We start from the raw sequence: 20,993 nt of genomic DNA, 5'->3' as shown, positions 1-20,993 counted from the left end.
ATTTTAAAAATGTAACATATGACTGAACTGGTGTTTGGAATAGTTGGTAAAAAGTGAATCCTTCATTAAAGGTCAATCCTCTTTAGTTACAGTAGCCATCACCTAATATGTTTGCAGTTACTGTAAACTGTAAGTCATCTTTTGTGACTCTGTTTGTGTGTGACTAGGAGGCTGGATCTACTGCTTTATCACTGACATCATACAGTATATGTGTACCTTCACTGATTGGTTGGAAAATGTAACAGGAAGTGGGTGATAATTCTGTTTTTGCACAACTATTTAAGCATTTACTTCACTCTGAGGCAATTGGAAACTGAGACACCAGCTGTGTCTGTTAACATTAAATAGCCTGGTCTCATTATCTTTAGCATATCTTGAGAGGAACATGTTTTGGATATTTGTGTTCACTCTTCTAAAAATGTGTAAGTTCAAGTTGAATTTCAAACTTCCAGGATTGTTCTAGATAAACATATCGTTCATATTTTATATATCTACATGTGACGATGGATTTTGTTACAGTGATATTACACCATGGAACATTGAATAGTCTGTATTTCACCATGGACAATGTATATGCACAATGTTAACCATCATATTATGTTTACTTTTCACTTCTCTAGACTCAACATATGAAATTGTCCAAATAAATCACGCTATAGAAGCTGATCCTGGAGATACAGTGACTTTGGCATGTTTTTACTCTGCGGTGTACGATTCAGAACTAAAGTACTGGTATAGGCAAGTACTGGGACTAAAGCCTCAGGTAATAGTTAAATATTCGAGTGTCGCACCAGCATGGAATTCTCCTTTTTCTGAAGAGTTTGATAGAGGACGTATGACAACACAGCAGTCAGAGAGATCATTTAATCTGACCATCAGAAACATCACATCATCTGATGAAGCAACATATTACTGCACAGGCACAGTATATTCTGAGATTAGATTTGACAATGGAACATTCTTAACAGTCACAGGTAAGGCATGTGGGTTATAGAAATATATCCTAACCCTGCAGTTTACTGTGTAGAGTACATTTCACCTAACTTAAAATAATGACCTCCCCTGATTCATAGGACCCAAAAGGTCCTATGAGCATGCAGCATTCCTTTGTGCTGTTACCAACAGTTGGTGTGGACAAATAAACAATGGAAACACATCTGATTTGAATGCAGGTATTTTTCTCATCAAATATGAATATTGCATTAGGTATTCTGTGTATTCTAAATGTTAAACCAATTATATTTTACCGAAGATTATTGCATACTGACACAAATACCTATTCTATCATGTGCACACATCACTTTTACATCAGAAATGGAAGACATGACTGAGAAATGTCTTCTATAAAACATGTTGTTGTTTTGTTTTTCAGAGGAATCATTGAGTCCTGTTGTTTATGGGCTGATTGCTATTTTGGGGTTGTGTTTTCTGCTCATATGTTTTCTGGTCCATCTAATTTACCAGTACAGGAAACACAAACATAACAGAGGTATGACATTTATACACCAAATTGTTGTTGTTGCTTGTTTTTCAATTAATCTGATGAACATATTTTAATACTTATAGTATTTATTTAAAATTGATCTATATGTTTGCTTGTTTATTTGTTTGTTTTGTTTGATTAAGACATAGATTCTCATCCAGTCCATTCAGACCGGACTTTGCGAGAGTCACAAACTACTCAGGTAGGCCTACATGACATCCACAATGATCAGGCCCGAGGTGGGTAATCGGGAGAATTCCCGGTGGGCCGCTTCACTTTTGGGCCGGTCAAGGAAAAACATATTGACATTTGTCACGTTAGTCTATCTTCTCTTAAAGTAGGCTACTCACGTTCCGCAATCTATGCCTGACACCGCATCGTCTGCATGGGTTGTAGCCTACTATGTGAGGGAGTTCTCCCATCCCAAAAAGAGTTGGTTGGGTCCATATAGCCTGTCTTTTCCAAAAAGTTTTCTCAGATAGGCCTACCGGCCCTACTGTAGCGATAAGCGTCAGGGAGGATGGATGGTTTAAAGAGGCCAGGTGGGACTGAAAAGGCCATGTAAAAAAAGAAAGGAAGACATTGGAGGAGGATGTTGCCAAATGTGCCAAGCTTCCAGCGATGAGGAGGCTATGAGGGACAAGTAGAGAGGATAAAGAGTGAACAATATGAATTAAAATGATTTAATGTAAAAAAAGATCAGTATATGACAGCAGTAATCTACATAATCAATCAATATGCCTTGTTTGCTCAGAAGTGAGTGTAAGTAACCTACATCACCAAACACCAATATGATAGCCTACCCACACTGAAAAACATTTAAACATTAGTTCAATATGCATCTTTGTGGAAGAGTGGAATACATTTCAAATGCTTTATTTCTTTCTGTTTTTGTTAACTTATCAACCTATCCTTGTGGAATAGTGGAATATTTTTGTTAACTTCTCAGTTTAAATAAATTATTATATAACCTTTACACATTTGTTGAACCATGGTACTAATAAAAACTACAGGATATTAAGAACTGAACTGTTGCTTAATTTATCCAACCATTTTATCCAACCATTATTTTCACCATGGAAAAAGTGGGCTGGTCTCGGGCCTGAAACTCCCGGACTGAAAAGTGGTCCCACTCCGGCCCTGACAATGACAGTCATATATGTTACAGAGTATGCATACTGTAAATTGTCTTCATTAATTCAAGCTCAGCAGTAAAGTATCTTATTTGTGTACAGCTAATGGGTCATTCCACGTCATTTTAACCAGGGCCCACGCACTTAGGTCTCAAAAAATTCTGAAAAAATTACCAGGTGTACCTATGTTACCCAGGAGACACACTGTAAAATTACTCTTATGTAAGATCAATACTTTCCAAGATACAGCCAGTTTTACAGGGGGAGGGAACTAAACCATGTAGGAGGCTCAAATTTTGCATGCCAGTACATAAATAGGAATAGTATGTAGCAAAATCGTCACGTTTGGTCTGGATAATCCTGCATGGCCCTCAAAGTTGATACAAATTTTATTGGAGTTTTTGGCTGGGCTCTGTTTAAGCCTTCAGAAGACATATTTGTACTCAACATAGGCTCTTGATTTATTTTCCTTACTGAGATAAGTAGAAACACTCTCACAAAAAACAATGAACAGAAAATAAATTCCTTCAGGGTCTGAACACCAGACAGCAGTTAATATATAACTCTTGTTTGCCCAGGACGCTGATGAACTGATCAATTATGCTGCCCTGCACTTCTCTGATAACAAGATGAAAAGAGGAAAAAAGAAGAGGGAGCCGCCCAGTGAGAGCGTATACTCCGATGTTAGACATTAAGAAATGGGATTTTAAATATGCTGGATTAAATATTATTTGTATGGTGTAGGCCTTATTTCACACAATGTCCAATGTCCACACACTGGAATTTAGCTCTCAAATTGAATTAAAACCAGCGAGAGTAGAGTGCAGACATTCCCTCTTTGTTTTACGTTTTTATACTTTGTCCAGCACCTGGCCTAAAGAAAGGTGGGATGTGCACACAACCACTCTACCAAACTGTGTGACTTTTCTTTTTATTTACATTAATATAAGTCATATGTAAATTATTGCTTTTGAATTTGTCTAGTGTAATCTAATGTACAAGAAGTGTAAAGTTTCATTCTCTTTGAATAAATCACATGAAAATCTGTGTGCCATCAATTGTAGTGTCTCTGACTCATCACTATTCTGTCATTTTCAATTAAGCCAAAGTCAAATATCTGGCAAAGGAAATTGTTATAATCGTCTACTAATGGTAAAATATCTTGATCATTCATTTCACTTTTTTGCATTTAACACAGCAAAAGTTCATATTTATTCCTGTTATATTTATATTATATTACTTTCCAAAACTGTGCAGTACTCATCAAAGATTCTAGAGCGGAGCTCTGTTCTAGAATCTATACCCATGTTTAAGATCAAGATCCGAAAACATGTTTTAACAATTTGTTTTAAATTTCACACACAAACCTCACTCAACACTGCACTCACTTATGGTTTTCAGCAATAGCACCACCAACAGTTTGAGAGATATGCAATGAGAACTCAGACAGACAGAGATCTGACACTTTATAGATGACAAATTGCACATAGCTACTTGACTGATGATGATCATCTGACTATGACATCTTGATGACAAACAGAGCATATAAAACCAGTCTGATGGATGATCAACACACACACACACACACACCACACATACACATACTGTATATCACAAACTACATTGAGTTGACAGCAAAATTCAGTCACGCACTGGGATCCACTTACTGCACAGCACTCCTTTGACTTCATTCATTTTTCCCATCGATGCCTGGAAAAATCTGTATATAAAGAGTTTTAAACCATGCCTCAGGCTAACCAGCTATGACATAACTCAAGCAGTAAGCATATATAGGCAGTGGGACTTCATTACCCAGAGTCACTCAGCATAAAATGACATCCGCTGGGGTAGAATGCGATTGGAATCAGCTGTCAGGCAGGGGGAGTGGACAAGAGTGGAAACGCAATTTTCAGCGAGTACATACGGGGGTTAGTGCACAGGCGTGCAGTGATTTTGGAGAGTGGCCCGAATCAGCGGCAACTTGCAAACCCAACGGCGGCTTTATCAATGAACTTAACTAGCGACTGAACAGAAGCAATTACTAACGATTTTCGCAGAGACCGCCAACCACCAAGATCAACTTTGGCGCTGCATCGTGAATGCTAAACTGGCTTGTGTGCTTGGGCGGATCTCCTCGTAAAAGTAGCCCGTGATTTCTCTGGGTCTGGCTTCAGTGACGGAGCCACGCACATTAGAAGCCCTTTGGCCTCAAGGCCGGTTGATTGATTGCGGATTTTGTAGGACGTCGCAGCCACTTTTTTCCCATACTGTGAATTATCATGTGTTTTAGCTTTTGTATCATGTCGTGTTTATGAATTTAATAGTGTCGGGACAGAAGTGCAATTCCTCTTTTTAAGGGCATTTGTAAAGGGTTCCCTTCTCTTTTGGGATTGTGCAATTTGGCGAGGTAATCAGCAGTGAAACCTACTCTTGATTGCTATGCATGTGGAACATTAATTTATTATGACCGCCGCGCAGCGAAGCGCACACATAAACATAAACATGTACACGCACACAAGAATTTCTCAGAGTTATGAACAGGCAAGATGGCGGTGGGGTTGTATAAAATTAATTTTACATGTGAAATCTATGAACTAATCATGTTTTGGTACTTGTTGTCTAGCAGATACCAGTGAGAATTGAGTGTGGATAATGCAATTTAGTGAGACACTTAGAATCATATAGGCCTTTCAGCGTGATATAGGCCTTTCAGCGTAAAAAATGTGCTGGACTGGGTGGCGGTCATATTTTGTACCGCTCTGCGGTACATCTAGTTTATATACAAATGCAAATTCTAGCCTATGTGTTGATTCGGGATCTGAGGTGGACAGCGGGCACTTCTCGGATGTGATAAGGTGACTACTTGCTGCTGTGATTCTTATTGGGAATGCTGTGGTTTGTAGTTGGATACACACAAGTTAGTGCCGTGCTGTCACGTTTGTTGTGGAAATTGTGGCATCGTAGGCCTATAAAATAAATTGTTTGTTCAACAGGTGGTTCCCCGTTTTACACCGAGAGCTGTGTGCTGTCCATCTATTCCCTATAACTCTATTGGCTGTGGATCCATAATAACCGATTGTTTTAGTCTTTAACCTGGTAATAATGATGATGAACATGAAAATAAATGACATTTTAATGTGAATATCAATAAACTATTTCTGTATCGCTTTTGCACATCAGCCTCCAGCTTGTTTCATCTTGATCGACACTAGCGTGGGGAAAGTCTCTAGTCTGGCGGGCAAATAGGTTCTTCCACACCTTTCAGATAAGTGTGAGTGGCATAGTCACGTATAGGCCACACATACAACATATCATTTTGGCCCCTATTTTGCGCCCTGGCACACAGCGTAAAACTCGTTTTCCATCCGGCGCAAAGTTTATTTTCTTATTTTGCACGTCTTTTTTAACCAATGCGCCCAGGGATGTGGTAATTATCAACCTAAGGAGTAGCCTAGCGCATTGTACATTTCCCTTAATCAGTCTACACTCAATACACCATAATGACAAAGTAAAAACAGGATATTAGAAATAGAGAGGAGTTTTACCGGAGCAACACAGATGTTCAGATGAACTTCAGATGTTTATTTTAATGTGCCAACATAAGGGACTAATATTTCGGCATTCTGCCTTGTCTTCGTCAGATTCTAGTGACAGGGATATTAGAAATGTTTGCAAATGTATTAAAAATAAAAACATAAACTGTCATATATCATCTAAACATTCGTGTACAGGAAGACAAAGTCAACAGTCTGTTGACACTTTTTTCATACATTTATCAACAAAGTGATACAAAGTAGTAGTGAGTCTTGTTAAATCAGGCTAGGGCCCGGGGCGTGGCTGCGTGGCGTTCTCTATGTCTTTGCTTACCAGAAGCGTGTCTGATGCGGCGCTGCAGCAGCCTCTCTGCCGATTAAAACATCTCTTTTTCTCACATCATTTTTTCCTTCACTGGAAACACTTCCAACACACTTGCGTGTGGCATGAAAAATAGGTGTGAGACCTATTCCTAGCATGCACGTATTTCCGCCACGGCTCGAGCTGCGTCTAAGACTTGCGTGTCACGTAGGCGGTGTGCAAGGTCTAACCTGTTAACATGGGAACCAAAATAAAAACGAACACGCCGGGCCTAATACTGATCAGGCAAACCGGAAGTGATACAGAGACAGGAAACAGGAAGTGATACAGAAGCATATGGACCATGGAAACCAGGAACTGCAAATCCAGAGAAAAATGCAGTTGATACAGTCTTGGCTTTTGTCTGATACGCAATACATCAGCTTTCATTGATATATCACCTGGCTTTTCTGGAGAAATATAGAACAATGAGAAAAGATTGAGAAGACAAGAAAGACAAGTTTGAGTTCTTAAATCAAACTTCGATTAGACTTGGACTGTGCCAGTAAAAAGGGGTATTTCTCAGGAGTTCAAATTAAGTCTCATATTGATTTTAAACTGAGTTAAGTTATGTCTAGGAGAAACAGAATAGACAAAGAAGAGATCTCATTTTAAATGTTCAACCTAAAAGGACACATGTTGCCAAAGGACACTGGCCCATACCTGGCCACCTACAGTATAGTAAGGGGAATCGTGTCATTTTAGGAACGGCTCATATATATTTTTACAACTGGTGATTTATTACTTGCTAGGACCCCACTGAATACAAAACAACCTATTTCCTATTTCTTCATTTTCAGTGCCAAAATTCAAGATGGCGGCTGGCCAGGGTGCTGAAATGCTGGAGCTATCCAGGATGCTAACAGACTCCATTTTAGCTCAAATCCCTGCTTCCCATTTGACAGGTTTACGGCCATTATTTTTTAAAATCTTGATCCATTACCTTGTTTTTTGTACCAAAATATTTCTCACAGACTGCCACCAAAAACACAGTGTGTGTTGCGGCATGCCTAGTGACATACACGTAATTGTCCTGATTTGGCATTCTGTACAGAGGAAAACACACAAAGCCATCCAAGATGGCGGCGCGTACACACGCAGCGACCTCTCTCTGTCCCAACCGTACGGTGTTTTGTTCGTTTAAAAAGTGTTTGTCCGAAAGTTTTACGTGCTCGTCTCGTCTTACTACGTCGTACTACAAGTACAGCAGGCAGCTTTTAATTGACATCTGCAAAAGCAAGTTTTGCAGCCTTCTGGACTTTGCAACAGAGACGCTAAAGGAACTCGGACTACTCCGGCCTGCAACAACACGGACTCGCCTGCTCCCGGAAAGAAAGCGCCGGAAGGCGGTGTCGCGAGGAAGCAGAAGAGGGGCAAGCGGGCGTCCGGGCCAGGCTAGCGGCCAGCCCAACTCGCCCAGCCATACCATCCATTCTCCTGGCAAATGTACGATCACTGGACAACAAAATGGATCACATACGACTGCTGAGATCAACGAACCGGACAAAGGAGCATACAAAGCCACCCCCCTCCCCCACATTGGACTTTCAGACCATATCACTGTTATGCTAATGCCCGCATACAGACAAAGGGTAAAGCGAACAAACCCGGTTCGTAAGCAGGTAAAAGTGTGGCCTGAGGGAGCCTCCGATGCTCTTCAAGACTGCTTTGACACAACAGACTGGGAAATGTTTAAGCAGGCAGCCACCTACAACAACCGGACAGACATAGAGGAGTATACAGACACTGTAACCTCTTACATCACCAAGTGCATCGATGATGTGACCCACACAAAAGACATCATCACTCGGGCTAACTGGAAGCCATGGCTGACAGGGGATGTCCTCAGGCTGCTGAGGGCCAGAGACAAAGCCTACAGAGCTGGGGATGAAGCTGGCATGAAAACAGCGAGAGCCAACCTGTCCCGTGGCATCAAGGAAGCAAAAAAGGAATACACTCACAAGATAACCACCCACTTCAAAGACAGCAGGAACGCACAAAGCCTATGGCAGGGCATTCAGGCCCTCACGGGACTACAAGCCCGCGCCACAGAGCTGTGAGAGCAACATCCCTCTGCTCAACAACCTGAACCGCTTCTTTGCTCGCTTTGAAGCACAAAACAGCACCTGCCCACAGAAGACACATCCCCCTCTACATGAGCAGCCCCTGTGCCTCTATGCCGACAGCGTGAAGAGGACACTTGCTGCTATCAACACCCGTAAGGCAACAGGTCCAGACAACATCCCAGGTCGTGGCGCTGAAGGACTGCGCGGGGAGCTTAAGGATGTCTTCACAGACATCTTTAACACTTCCCTGAAGCAAACCATCGTCCCATCATGTTTCAAAGCTGCCACCATCATACCTGTGCCGAAGAAAACTGCTCCATCCTGCTTCAATGACTACCGCCCTGTGGCACTGACACCCATCATCATGAAGTGCTTGGCGGCTTGTCATGTCACATATCAAAGCCATTCTCCCCCCACCCTGGACCCCTACCAATTTGCATACCGAGCCAAGCGGTCTACAGAGGATGCAATCTGCTCTGCCCTCCACCCAGCCCTCACCCACCTGGAAAAAAGAGACTCATATGTGAGATTGCTGTTTATAGACTTCAGTTCTGCATTCAACACCATAATACCACAACAACTCATCTGCAAACTTGACAAACTGGGACTCAGTACCTACCTCTGCAACTGGCTACTGGACTTCCTCTGTCCAGAGGCCCCCCAAGTAATGCGATGTTGGCAACAATACCTCAAGCAGCATCACACTGAGCACAGGGGCCCCCCAAAGGCTGCGTGCTCAGTCCGCTGCTCTTCACCCTGCTGGCGATGACTGCACTGCAACCTACAGCAACAATCACATAGTGAAATTTGCTGGCGACACAACTCTGGTGGGTCTCATCACTAAGGGCTGACGAGACTCAATACAGGTTGGAGGTCGACCATCTGACCACGTGGTGCAGGGACAACAACCTCCTGCTGAACGTCAGCAAGACCAAAGAGATTGTTGTTGACTTCCGGAGAGGTCACACCCAACACCTGCCACTGACCATCGGCGGTGCTGTGGTGGAGAGAGCGAGCAGCACCAAATTCCTGGGGTGCACATCAGTGAAGACCTCTCCTGGACCACCAACACTGCATCACTGGCTAAGAGAGCTCAGCGCCTGTACTTCCTCTGGAAACTCAGGCGAGCAAGTGCTCCACCAGCCATCATGACCACATTCTACCGAGGCACCATTGAGAGCATCCTCTCCAGCTGTATCGCTGTGTGGGGAAGCTGCACTGAATACAACAGGAAAGCCCTGCAGCGCATAGTGAACACAGCTGGAAGGATTATTGGTGCTTCACTCCCCCCCCTGAAGGACATTTACACCACCCACCTCACCCAAAGGCGACCAAAATTGTGAGTGATGCAAGTCACCCCCGCTCACAATCTGTTTGATCTACTGCCCTCTGGGAAGAGGTACAGAAGCCTGCGCTCCCGCACTACCAGACTCACCAACAGCTTCATACACCAAGCTGTAAGGATGCTGAACTCTCCCTCCTCTCCCCCCTCCACCCTCAGCTACATAACATCCTGGACATTGGACCCAAAATGGCCGCCTGCACTACTCCACTTGCACACTTGCACACTTGTACACTTTACAACTTGGTGTTGTTGTCCTGAAACACAACACTTCTGCTGCTCTTACATAACTTGCACCACTATGCCACTTTCTTTCTTACTTAGGTCAAACAGAACTACCCAAGCCTTTTATTGGCCTGACTTTGCACTAGTATTTTATTGACTGTCTATGCACAATTTCAACCAAATTTTGCTGCTCTTATTTTTTCATTATTATATGTGCCCTCTTATTTACTTATTTACTTACTTTTTTGTTTACTTGAATGTTATGTTTGCCTGTGGACCTAAATTGGCAAAATATGTCTTGTCTTCACCGTGGGATAATGAGAAACGTAATTTCGATCTCTTTGTATGTCTGGAACATGTGAAGAAATTGACAATAAAGCTGACTTTGACTTTGACTTTGACTTTGAAAACTGTTAACCGCACTTTTAGATGAAGCTTTACAAAACTGTGAGACAAAAAGGCATGATATTGTGTGTAAAGCAAACTGTTATATACTGTAAGGCATTCTATGGTTTGGTTTTTAACATTCAAGCAACAAAGATGTAATTATGCCTCATATATTAATTCTATTTTGTTGATGGTTATTTTAAAAAACTCCAACTCTACACCAGTGTGTCTTCACATGACCAAAGCATTTTTTTTTGTAAACCTCTAATGTGCTTTCTGTTTCAGAGTTCTGAATTAGACAGGTTCAATGGTGAGGGGCCCCATATTACAATAGCACAAATGGAAGTCTGACAGTTTCTTTTCTGGCCACTAACACCTGAGCTTGGGTCTTTGAATTCTGTAATTTACTGTGCTCTTCATTGCTGTAAACAATGTTTACAAAACATGATCTCTAGTAACAAACAGGAGGTCCGGCGTGATCCTAAATTAGATAATGCATTCAGATTGCCCGCTTTAAGTTTCTGGTTGGCCGCTACACATATACTTCTTCTCACACACATTTGAAAGAGTTCACTGTAAGCTAGAGAGTGGAAAATGACGGGGAAAAGATGGGTTGGGTTTCTGAGCGCACTGATGCACTGCATTGGCCTATGCAATCTAAAACACACCCATTGTTAGAAGAGCTTTTCCTGTCTTGTACTTTGTGCTTAAAATGTAGCTCTCATTTGTTCAATACACATTCAGCTCAGCTGAGCATGGCGGTCCTGCATATGAGGATTATCACTTTATTTGTGATTATTAACCTTTGTGGGAAAGCATGTAAGTAAAGTGTTTGTGTTTTACTATACATGAATCTAATGTAATGCTGTTCACGAAGATTATAGGTTTGATATGGTATAAATGACCTATTATGGCATGTAATACTTTATAATGAGTATTTGACTTTGGGTAACTCATTTGAAATTTGATCTCAAATTCCTCAGGTATGGGAGAATTTGCTGATTTACATAAGATCACTCAAGTTACCACTGCAATCGCCGGAAAACATATTACCTTGAAGTGCTTCTTCCCAGAGAAACATAAAAACGATATCTTATACTGGTATAAACAAATGGCTGGTCGTGAACCCTCTCCTGTGGCAATTTGGCAAAATCATGCTAGGCCCAAATTTTACGATGAGTTTAAAGATTACCGTTTCAACGTAACAATGGAAAACTTTGGACTTCATTTGATCATATCCAACACAACAACATCTGATGAAGCCTTGTACCTATGTGGAGTGAATCATGCAGTTGAGTTGCATTTTTTAAGTGGAACATTTCTGGCAGTGCAAGGTAAGGTGTTTTTCTTCTCAGTATTCAACACTGAATTTAGTTTAATGGTTAATTGTCTATTAATATAGATTTTCACTCTACATAGGAAAAATTCAACAGGGCTCCAATTCAACAAAAATAATTCAATTTCCTGTACTGAAAATGCTTTACCAAGGAGACTCAGTGGCAATTAACTGCACAATACTCAGTGAGATGAAAACAGAGGATCTCAGAGTGTTCTGGTTCAGAGCAGCTGAAGATGATTTCCATCCAGGAGTGATTTACACCGACATGAACAGGAGCAGTCACTGTGAGAGGGGCTGTAACTACACACTAGCCAGGACCAACCTCAACCTCACAGACACTGGAACATACTACTGTGCTGTTTCTGCATGCGGCAAGATACTGTTTGGAAACGGAACAGTCCTGAACATCAGTAAGACTTTATTATCCATCAAATACCATAGCTGCATGTTGCCTTCATTATCCATCAAATATAGCTGTATGTTGCAACTTGCAAGCGCTGCATATGGCCTCAAACATGACCAGTTCAAAAAGTTTATTATGTGTTCTAGACCTAGATCTTAATATGTCATTTTATACTAGATACTGTTTGGAAACGGAACAGTCCTTAACATCAGTAAGACTTCATTATCGATTGAAGATATACATTCATTCTGACATTCTCTCAGTAAAGTCTGAGTGTACTTCATAAACAAATGTATATTAATACATATTGGTTATAAGTTGCTTATATGTTAGCTTTTGTTCCTATGAACTGCACTGAATTTTCAATCAGTCAAATCAGTCGTTCTTTTTGATATGAATAAATGAAGAGGTTCTTCCTCTGGTGTTGTAGGGGTGCCAGTGGATCCCCTTGTGTATGGTCTGAGTGCTGCAGTGGGACTGTGTGTAATTATAATCGGTATACTAATCTACATCAACTCCAAGAAAACTTTATGTCATCACTCAACAGGTATGTTGAATACATTTGGCAAAAAAAAGAATAAATACTAAAGTGGCATCAATAGAAATATTATGGAACAGCCATTCACTTTGTATCAGGTTGGGGCTATGAGGTAAGACTAGTTACCTGTCTTTGTATATCACACACACACACACACACACAGGAAGATACTACAATACTACAGTGATAAAACGGATAAAAGTTTCAAGCTTGTTTGTTATTTACAGTACATTTTTCTGTCGTTAGTTTTAAAGGATTCTGTGTCTTTGTAACTGTTGGTCCTGTTTAGCTGACATCAGGGATCATGTTGGAAACAAATGCTCATTTGAATGTTATTCCATGGATCTTCATTGTATCCTCTGTTAATAAAATCAATCAATTAATCAATCAACAATAGACAAAACAAACAGGTTTATTTTTTATTTTATTATTATTTACTTTCTTGTCAATTTCCATACATGCTTTCTTTGTTAATCAACAGGAGTTCCTTTTGAGCTTTGCGCAAACCATGATATAAATGTGGACATGATGAACTATGCAGCGTTGAATTTCTCTGACACAAGGACAAGAGGGAGGAAGAAGAGAGAGCTGCAACAGGACACTGTGTACACTGGAGTTAATCATTCTGTCAGGTGATGATCTGAGCACTTCTGATAATGAGCGTTTTCCTTGTACAAGTATGATTGAGTAAGCTGTTTTATGTACAAAAGGAAATTACAATTAAATATTATTTTTCTTACATGTGTTTTCAAGATTGTTGTTGACATGTACTTATTCACTATTACACTTGTATCAGAGATGGTTGATAAAGTGTTCTAAAGGATCTTTGCTTGTATTATCCTACATAGCCTATATGAAAGGGTTGGAGAAATGGAAATATCAAAGTAATCAAGTGAATCTGCATGGTTAACATCATTGGATCCATTTCTGTGATGTGATGTTCAAGTTCAAGTAGTTTTATTGTCATGTACTTATAAAATTAATTATAAGTAATGAAATTCTTAAGCTCAAGAGCCAGCTCAACTTAAAAGAGTAAATTAAAAGCATTAATTAAGAAGGTGTATTGTGTGTGTGTGTGTGTGTGTGGGGGGGGGGGTGATGAAAAGGGGAATGATGAAATGGTGTGTATGGGGAGGGGGTATGTTGTGTGTCTGGGTGGGGGTTCTGAGGTTTAAAGGGATATTCCACTATTTGGGGAATTACACTCATTTTCCACCTCCCCTTGAGTTAAACAATTGATTTTTACCTTGCGGGGATAACAGACTGGGAAAACAGACTGATGCAGGGAGAGATTAAAGATGTCCATAAAGACCTCAGCCAGTTCAGATGCGCAAGACTTGAGAATACGACCTGGGATGTTGTCAAGCCCTGGAGCCTTATGTGTATTCACCATTCTAAATGATTTACACACATCTCTTTCAGATAACTGAAATGGGCAGCAATCTTGCTCTAAAAGAGACTCTGACCTGATGTCATTTTCAAAGTGCAAGAGAAGCAGACACCTCTGCTCTGACGCTCCTTCCTCTGTAGTCTGTAATTGTCCTTAACCCACTCCACATGTCTCTGGTGTTAGAGCCGCTGTAGTGTGACTCCACCTTTTCCCTGTACTCTCTTAGCACTTTTAATTTATTTTCTCAGTTCATAACGTGCTTTACTGTACTCACTTGGGTTGCCAGAATGGAAGGCAGCTGTCCGAGCTCGGAGTGCTGAACATACCTCTCCGTTCACCCATGGCTTCTGGTTAGGAAAAGTTTGCGAGGTCACCCTCGGTACAATGTCATCAATGCAATTGCATATATAGCCCATTACATACTCAGTGTAATCGTTGATGTTGTCAACAGCAGTCCGAAAAACTCCCCAGTCTGTTGTGTGGAAACAGTCACGCAGGGCGGCATCTGATTGATCTCTAGCCAACGTTAAGCTGAAAGAAATAGATTCCAGTTGTTTCTATTATCATCTGCTCCTTGTCAGAAATCTCATCGGATTTCATGACACATTCTCTAAAATTTCTGAATACTCAATCAATTGGAATAAATCTGCAGTTCTCCCATTACATCCCAACAGCTGGGATGTGACAGCCAACTCTTCACCTATCCCACTATGCACTAACTATATCACTTACTTAGGGATAAAAGTCTCCCCCAGGCTGTCAGACTTATTTACCCTAAATTATTCCCCTCTACTCACTTTAATAGATGATGACCTTCAACGCTGGAAGAACCTCCCATTATCCATCATGGGCAGAATCTCAGTAATCAAAATGACAATACTGCCCAAAATAAACTATCTATTCTCTATGATTCCAACCCAGCCCACCACCCTCTGGTTTAAGTCTCTCGATTCATTAATCACTAAATTCTACTGGAAAGATAAGACCCCAAGGATCAAACTCACCACTCTCCAAAAACCAAAAGCAATGGGAGGACTAGAGGCCCCACACTTCCAGCACTATGCCCTGGCCAACCAGCTCCACTTCATCCACAAATGGCTACACCCCACCCCCTCAGACAACACCTGGTTAGACCTAGAACAAACAATCTGTAAAGAAATTAAAATCTCAGATCTCCCTTTCTGCAGTCAGTCGGTCAAAAAACATCCATCCTTGGACAGCCTGGTGGAGATTCTACCACATCACTGATTCACCTATAGCACCATCAATTCGCACCCCGATTTGGAATAACCCAGATTTCACCGTCAATAAAAAAACACTTAACTTTCACACATGGATGGGAAAGGGCATCACTCACCTTCAACACATTCTTCAAGACAATAATCTGGCCTCATTTTCCTGTTTGGTCCAGAAGCACGGCATCGAGAGTAAACACTTCTTACAATACCTGCAAATTAAATCATCTATCCTATAATATTCCCTCTCCCAAAAAAATACTCTCCCAAATTTACAAAATTATATCTCGTTCAGAAAAAACAATTGGCCTGCCATATCACAAATGGGAATCAGACTTATCAATTACTCCCGGTGCCGACTTCTGGACCAAAATGTGCAAAAACATCTACCTCATGACAAAGAATAGTAATCTACAACTAATACAATACAAGGTTCTTCACAGATTCCACTTCACTGCACATAAATTGGCTAAAATGGGGTTTGGCTCGGATCTTTGCACTCACTGCACACAAAATAACCCAGATACATACATTCATGCGGTTTGGCATTGCACTCCAATCAACCACTTCTGGGTGAGTGTCACAAAATCTCTCTCTTCCATCTTTGGCTGTCACATCCCAGCATCCCCTTCCTTATGCATACTTGGTGATACATCCACAGTCAATTTAAGCAACTCCTGCAATAAAACACTGCTGGTAGCGCTGACAATGAGCGCTGACAATCCTCATGAACTGGAAATCTAAGAACAAAGCTCACATCACTCATTGGAAAAACTTGTTAACAGACTACATATCATTAGAAAAATCAACTACAAACTTAATCAATACTCAGGATACAACCTCTCCTTGGTACCCCTTTATCACATACTTACAGTCCTGACCCTCTTTGCCTGAGTTCTATCTCCACACCATCATAACACACTTCATCAACAGATACACATATCATCGAACACTGGGCAGGGGAGGGTAGCTGGAACTATTATTATTAGTAGTAGTAGTAGTAATATAAATAGCATCCCCTTCTTTCCCTCCCCCTTTTATTTACATTCTCTGATAAACTTTACTAATTTCACTCTTTCTCTCTGCCTCTCCCATCGTTATTCTGATGGGGCCCCATTGGATGGCTTGGGAGACTCTGTCCTGGCGGGTCGCTGTGTGGTTTTGGCATTGGTTGGGTCCTGTGGGTTATCTATTGGCCCTGGGCCCCCGGTGTGCACCCTCCTCATATGCTCATGCACACACTTTACTCTCTTTTAATTGCACTACATGTTAGGTGACATACATCAAACATAAACAAAAACTACAAAACAGGCTAGGGTAAGAGTGGAGTGCAGGTAGATGCCTCATCAGGTGTCTATCTGCATGCCTCACTTATTTTAATGCACACATTGAGGAGGCATACATCTTACACAGGGTAAGTGTGGTGTGCATGGGGAAATCCTGACAGATATTCACCATGCATGCCCACTTCTTTTAATGGTACACTCTAGATAGATCCCTCAACCCTCAGCCATTCACATACTGTACATATTTAGGTCAAGAGTGGCGTGTTGGGTGAAGGTCTGGGGGCGAGGTGTGGTTGGTCGTGGTAGTGGGGGATGTGTGCATATGCTGGGGCCTGGGGGATGGGTGGCACGCAGTCCTCCCCTCTGTCAGCTCGTCGCAGTATAACTCTTGGGGGCTGGGTGGAACTGTGGCCATTAATGGGTGCCCAGGTTGGCAATCAGTCAGGCAATCAACCAGGCAATCAGTTATTCCTATTATTATACTTATCTTTAATAGAATAATTACAACTCCTCTCCTCTGAAACCCTCCCTCTCTATGTTCCAGCTTCTCTCCTCCTGGCCCAACAGCAAGCCAGCCTTATACATATGCACACACACACACACACACACACACACACATACATCCTCACATACTCACTACCCCTCACCCCCTATCCCCACCCCCATCCCAACACCACCTCATTCACACTCTCAGAGCTACCATCCGCACCCCCCCCCATCCACCCTTTCTTTTCATTCCGGTCATCAATTTCATCCCTGATAATCATATCTGTAATCATCCTGGACGCAAATCATCCTTAGCCTTTCTGTTATTAATGTTATGTTGTGTTATGTTTGTGGAAGCCAAGTCAATGTGATGTCTTGTTAAGTTACAGTATGTGTTTATGTAATGTACATCTGTTTGTCGTATGTAGTATTCTTGTGCATGTCGTAGTGTTGCATTTTCTGTAATGTCAATGATGTTTGCAAAAAAAAAAAAAAAAAAAAAGAAATCTCATCGGATATGTGCACTCTTCTTTGCTGTTTCCACAAGGAGCTGCTGTGACATCGGGGACAGCAATGCTTGACACTTTTAAATGTGATCATGTGTCAAATAAATTACAATTACATGACAATTAAACAAGTCAGAAGAAGCAGTATCCTTAATTCTTCTGCAATGTTGATCATTTTGCTTTACAAATTAAGCAAAGTCTCTTCTGTTGCTAGGCAACCCTAAGCAAATGCTACGTGGTCTGTTTTTAACTTTTCTCTAGTTTTATTGCATCTTATCACCCGGAGAGAAGAAATACTCTTTTCTGATTGGCTGGCGGGGTGGCTTTTAATTCTGAATAACGGGACACCTATGAAGTAGATCTGGTAAAAAAAGTTTAAGCACCGTTCCATATCAATGCTTATGAATAGTAACTATAACAACGATAGTAGGATGACGGTTGAGCCTGGAGGCAGGCTTCGCAACAATGGAATCAACTGTAAACAAGCTACTGTCCTTGCTATCGCTGTTATAGGGCCAACGAAAGTTGTACAACAAGCTGAACTAGTGAGTTTCTTTTTAAATGGAACCGGGTGTTTCCTTTGCTTTACAGTGGCAACTGGGTGATAAGCGGGATAACGGCCTTCGAGGTGTGTCCAGTTATACGGAATTAATGGACTCGGGCGGAGGCAATTAATTCCTCTGCTGCGCGTCGGGGAGTTTTTTGGCCCTCGCCCTCGTCCATTAATTTCGTATAACAGGACACCTCGGCGGCCGTTATCCCTTACGTATTCAGTTCCAAAAGTCCTCAGTTCAGCCCCAATTCGGCCGTGTGTGTGGTTCTGAAAATAAAACAGATAATAAGTACATAACTAGGTTAGATAAACCACTGCCTATTTAGATCATGTTACATGCATCATGTAATTAGATTATTGTAAAAAAGTGCATTTTTACCCCCTAATTTAGTATTAAACAATGAACATTTTCACTTCATATATTCATTACATATAAAGTATTTCTATACTATTTCAAGCCATTTTTGTTTTAATTTTGATGATTACAGCTTACAGGTATCTCAAAATAGAACAGAATGTCAACCTTCAGAAAAAATAATAAATCGTTAAGTTATAATAAGTAAATTTATGCACTCAATATTTGGTTGGAGCTCCTTGTGCACAAATTACTGCATCAATGCAGTATGGTATGGAGGCAATCAGCCAAAAATGGTGGGTTAAAAGGGTTTAAAGGGTTTAAAGTTTACTTTTTCATGATATTTATTTTTGGTGTTTATTTATTTTGGCTGGGTTTTTGAAGACCCACCTATATGCTGTAAAGCAAATCATACTCTTTTGTGGGAGGGGTTTAGTGATCCTACCCAATTGACAGGATTACATAGTGCTATTTGCAGGCGAATTGCCGTTCATCCTGTTGAGTTGATGTACCATCAAAACTATTTTGGAAATATTTGATTACTATGACATCAGGTACAAAGGTGCAAAGTAGGGGTGCACGGTTTGGGGAAAATATCTTGCAATTTTTCTGACTTTTGAATGTCAATGAATTGATTCAGTTCAATATTCCAAATGTCTCTTTAATTTGTGCCACCTTTGATTGGTGAGCATGCCCGGTGCACAAGAAGCACAGCGTCCTTGACCGACTGGGAAGCTCATCAATCAGAATTTCTGTGCCCCTAACATACTATGCACACCCACCAACCAAAGGTGGCATAGTCAAGGAGGATGAAATGAATATAAATGTCAGAAATGTGACCAAATTAATTGTGTATGATTATCTGTACCTTTTGTGATTAGGTATTTGCTTTGGTTCATATTGCGATTACAATTGCGATCATTGTGCAGCCCTAGTCCAAAAGTGTGCGCTATGTCGTGCTTAAGCAAATATGCTGATAATTTCATTGTTATCAAGCATCTGTTTTTGTAGATATTTTGATGCTTTGCAGACATCGTGTTGCCCTAGATTGTTGGATGTGTCCTCTGTTGTAATAAATGGCATTACATAGCCCAGGTTGAGTTCTGCCTCCCGCTGTTCGATACAGCAACCTATGCGCCCAGATTTTGGAATAGGCTACTAACCTCTGTGTCTTGATAATATAGGACTTCTGAAGTAGTGGAGGGAGCATGGGTGTTGGGAATCATGGCCATAGCCAGCTTAGACAATAGAGATCGAACACAGGTACCCACACAGATGTAAATTGCCGGTTATGGAATGTCTTTTCTGTTTCAAGAAAGCAAAAGGCTGGCAAAAAGACTGGTCTTACAGCACCTTACAAGTTATAATGAAATGAACATTACATGTTGAATTTGCAACATGAAAGTTATCCTCAACCACTTCATCAAACTCTGATGGTGCTAGTCACACTCCTTTGACATACAGAGTGCTGCACACACACACACACACACAACTATTTATTTATATTGCCATTTTACATGCATTCTTTCAAGAGATTTGATGGGTTTGTGAGAAATCTCTACTGTCGTTGATTCATCATCATCATCAACTGTTTTTATTCAGGGAGAAATTGACTGAGCATCAAGCTCTTTTACAGCAATGCCCTGAGTTACAAAACATACAACAACAATAATCAAAATAACAAAACAAGAACAATAAAATATACAAAAGACAAATAATAATAATAATAATAACAAATTAATAATAAATAGAAAGAAAAGAAGAGAAGAGAGCACAGAGTTTGAAATTACTTGCTACACCTTGAGTATGATTGCATCCCTTGCTTGGCATTTATGTATTCATTTTCTCATTTTTTCTGATACTTCTGTTTTTATTCTGTTACCACTCTTGTGGATTTATACTTTTGTCATATCAGTCTTACTTTTTTTCAGGTGTGTGAAAAAAATGTGGTGAAAAAGAGGTGTGGTAAATTAATGGTTATCATAAATGCTAAAATAAATTGTGAATGAATATTGCCTTCCAGTTGTTATTTCAATGGAAAGAGGGTGTGGAACTTTCTGTAACCACACACACACACACACACACACACACACACACAGAGAGACACACACATGCACACACACACACCTTCTGGAGGATACAGCGAAAAGCTAAGATCATTAAGATTTGATTCAGGGCCACACTTAGGTAATATACCATGTCTGAAAAATGTATTGGATTCCTTGATCAAGTCTTAAAATAAGTTGATCTCCTTTACAATCGTTTGCTACAATCCTTAATAATAATAATAATTATAATAATAATAATTATAATAATAATTATAATAATAATAATAATAATAATAATAATAATAATAATAATTAATTCTGGTA

General features: G+C 40.6%; 1 protein-coding gene across 1 annotated transcript; it reads left to right on the top strand.

Annotated features, from left to right (window-relative positions):
* The first annotated feature begins 835 nt into the window (after positions 1–835).
* On the top strand, positions 836–13,728 carry LOC125306949. The gene is made up of 5 exons (XM_048262604.1): positions 836–974; positions 11,514–11,864; positions 11,950–12,279; positions 12,703–12,819; positions 13,292–13,728. Exons 1-5 carry the CDS (start codon positions 836–838, stop codon positions 13,444–13,446), a joined length of 1,092 nt encoding a protein of 363 aa, XP_048118561.1. The 3' UTR covers positions 13,447–13,728.
* Positions 13,729–20,993: the final 7,265 nt, after the last annotated feature.

Source organism: Alosa alosa, chromosome 14 (genome assembly GCF_017589495.1).
Source record: "Alosa alosa isolate M-15738 ecotype Scorff River chromosome 14, AALO_Geno_1.1, whole genome shotgun sequence".
NCBI lineage: Eukaryota > Metazoa > Chordata > Actinopteri > Clupeiformes > Clupeidae > Alosa > Alosa alosa.
This window is presented reverse-complemented; position numbering and strand designations above follow the sequence as displayed.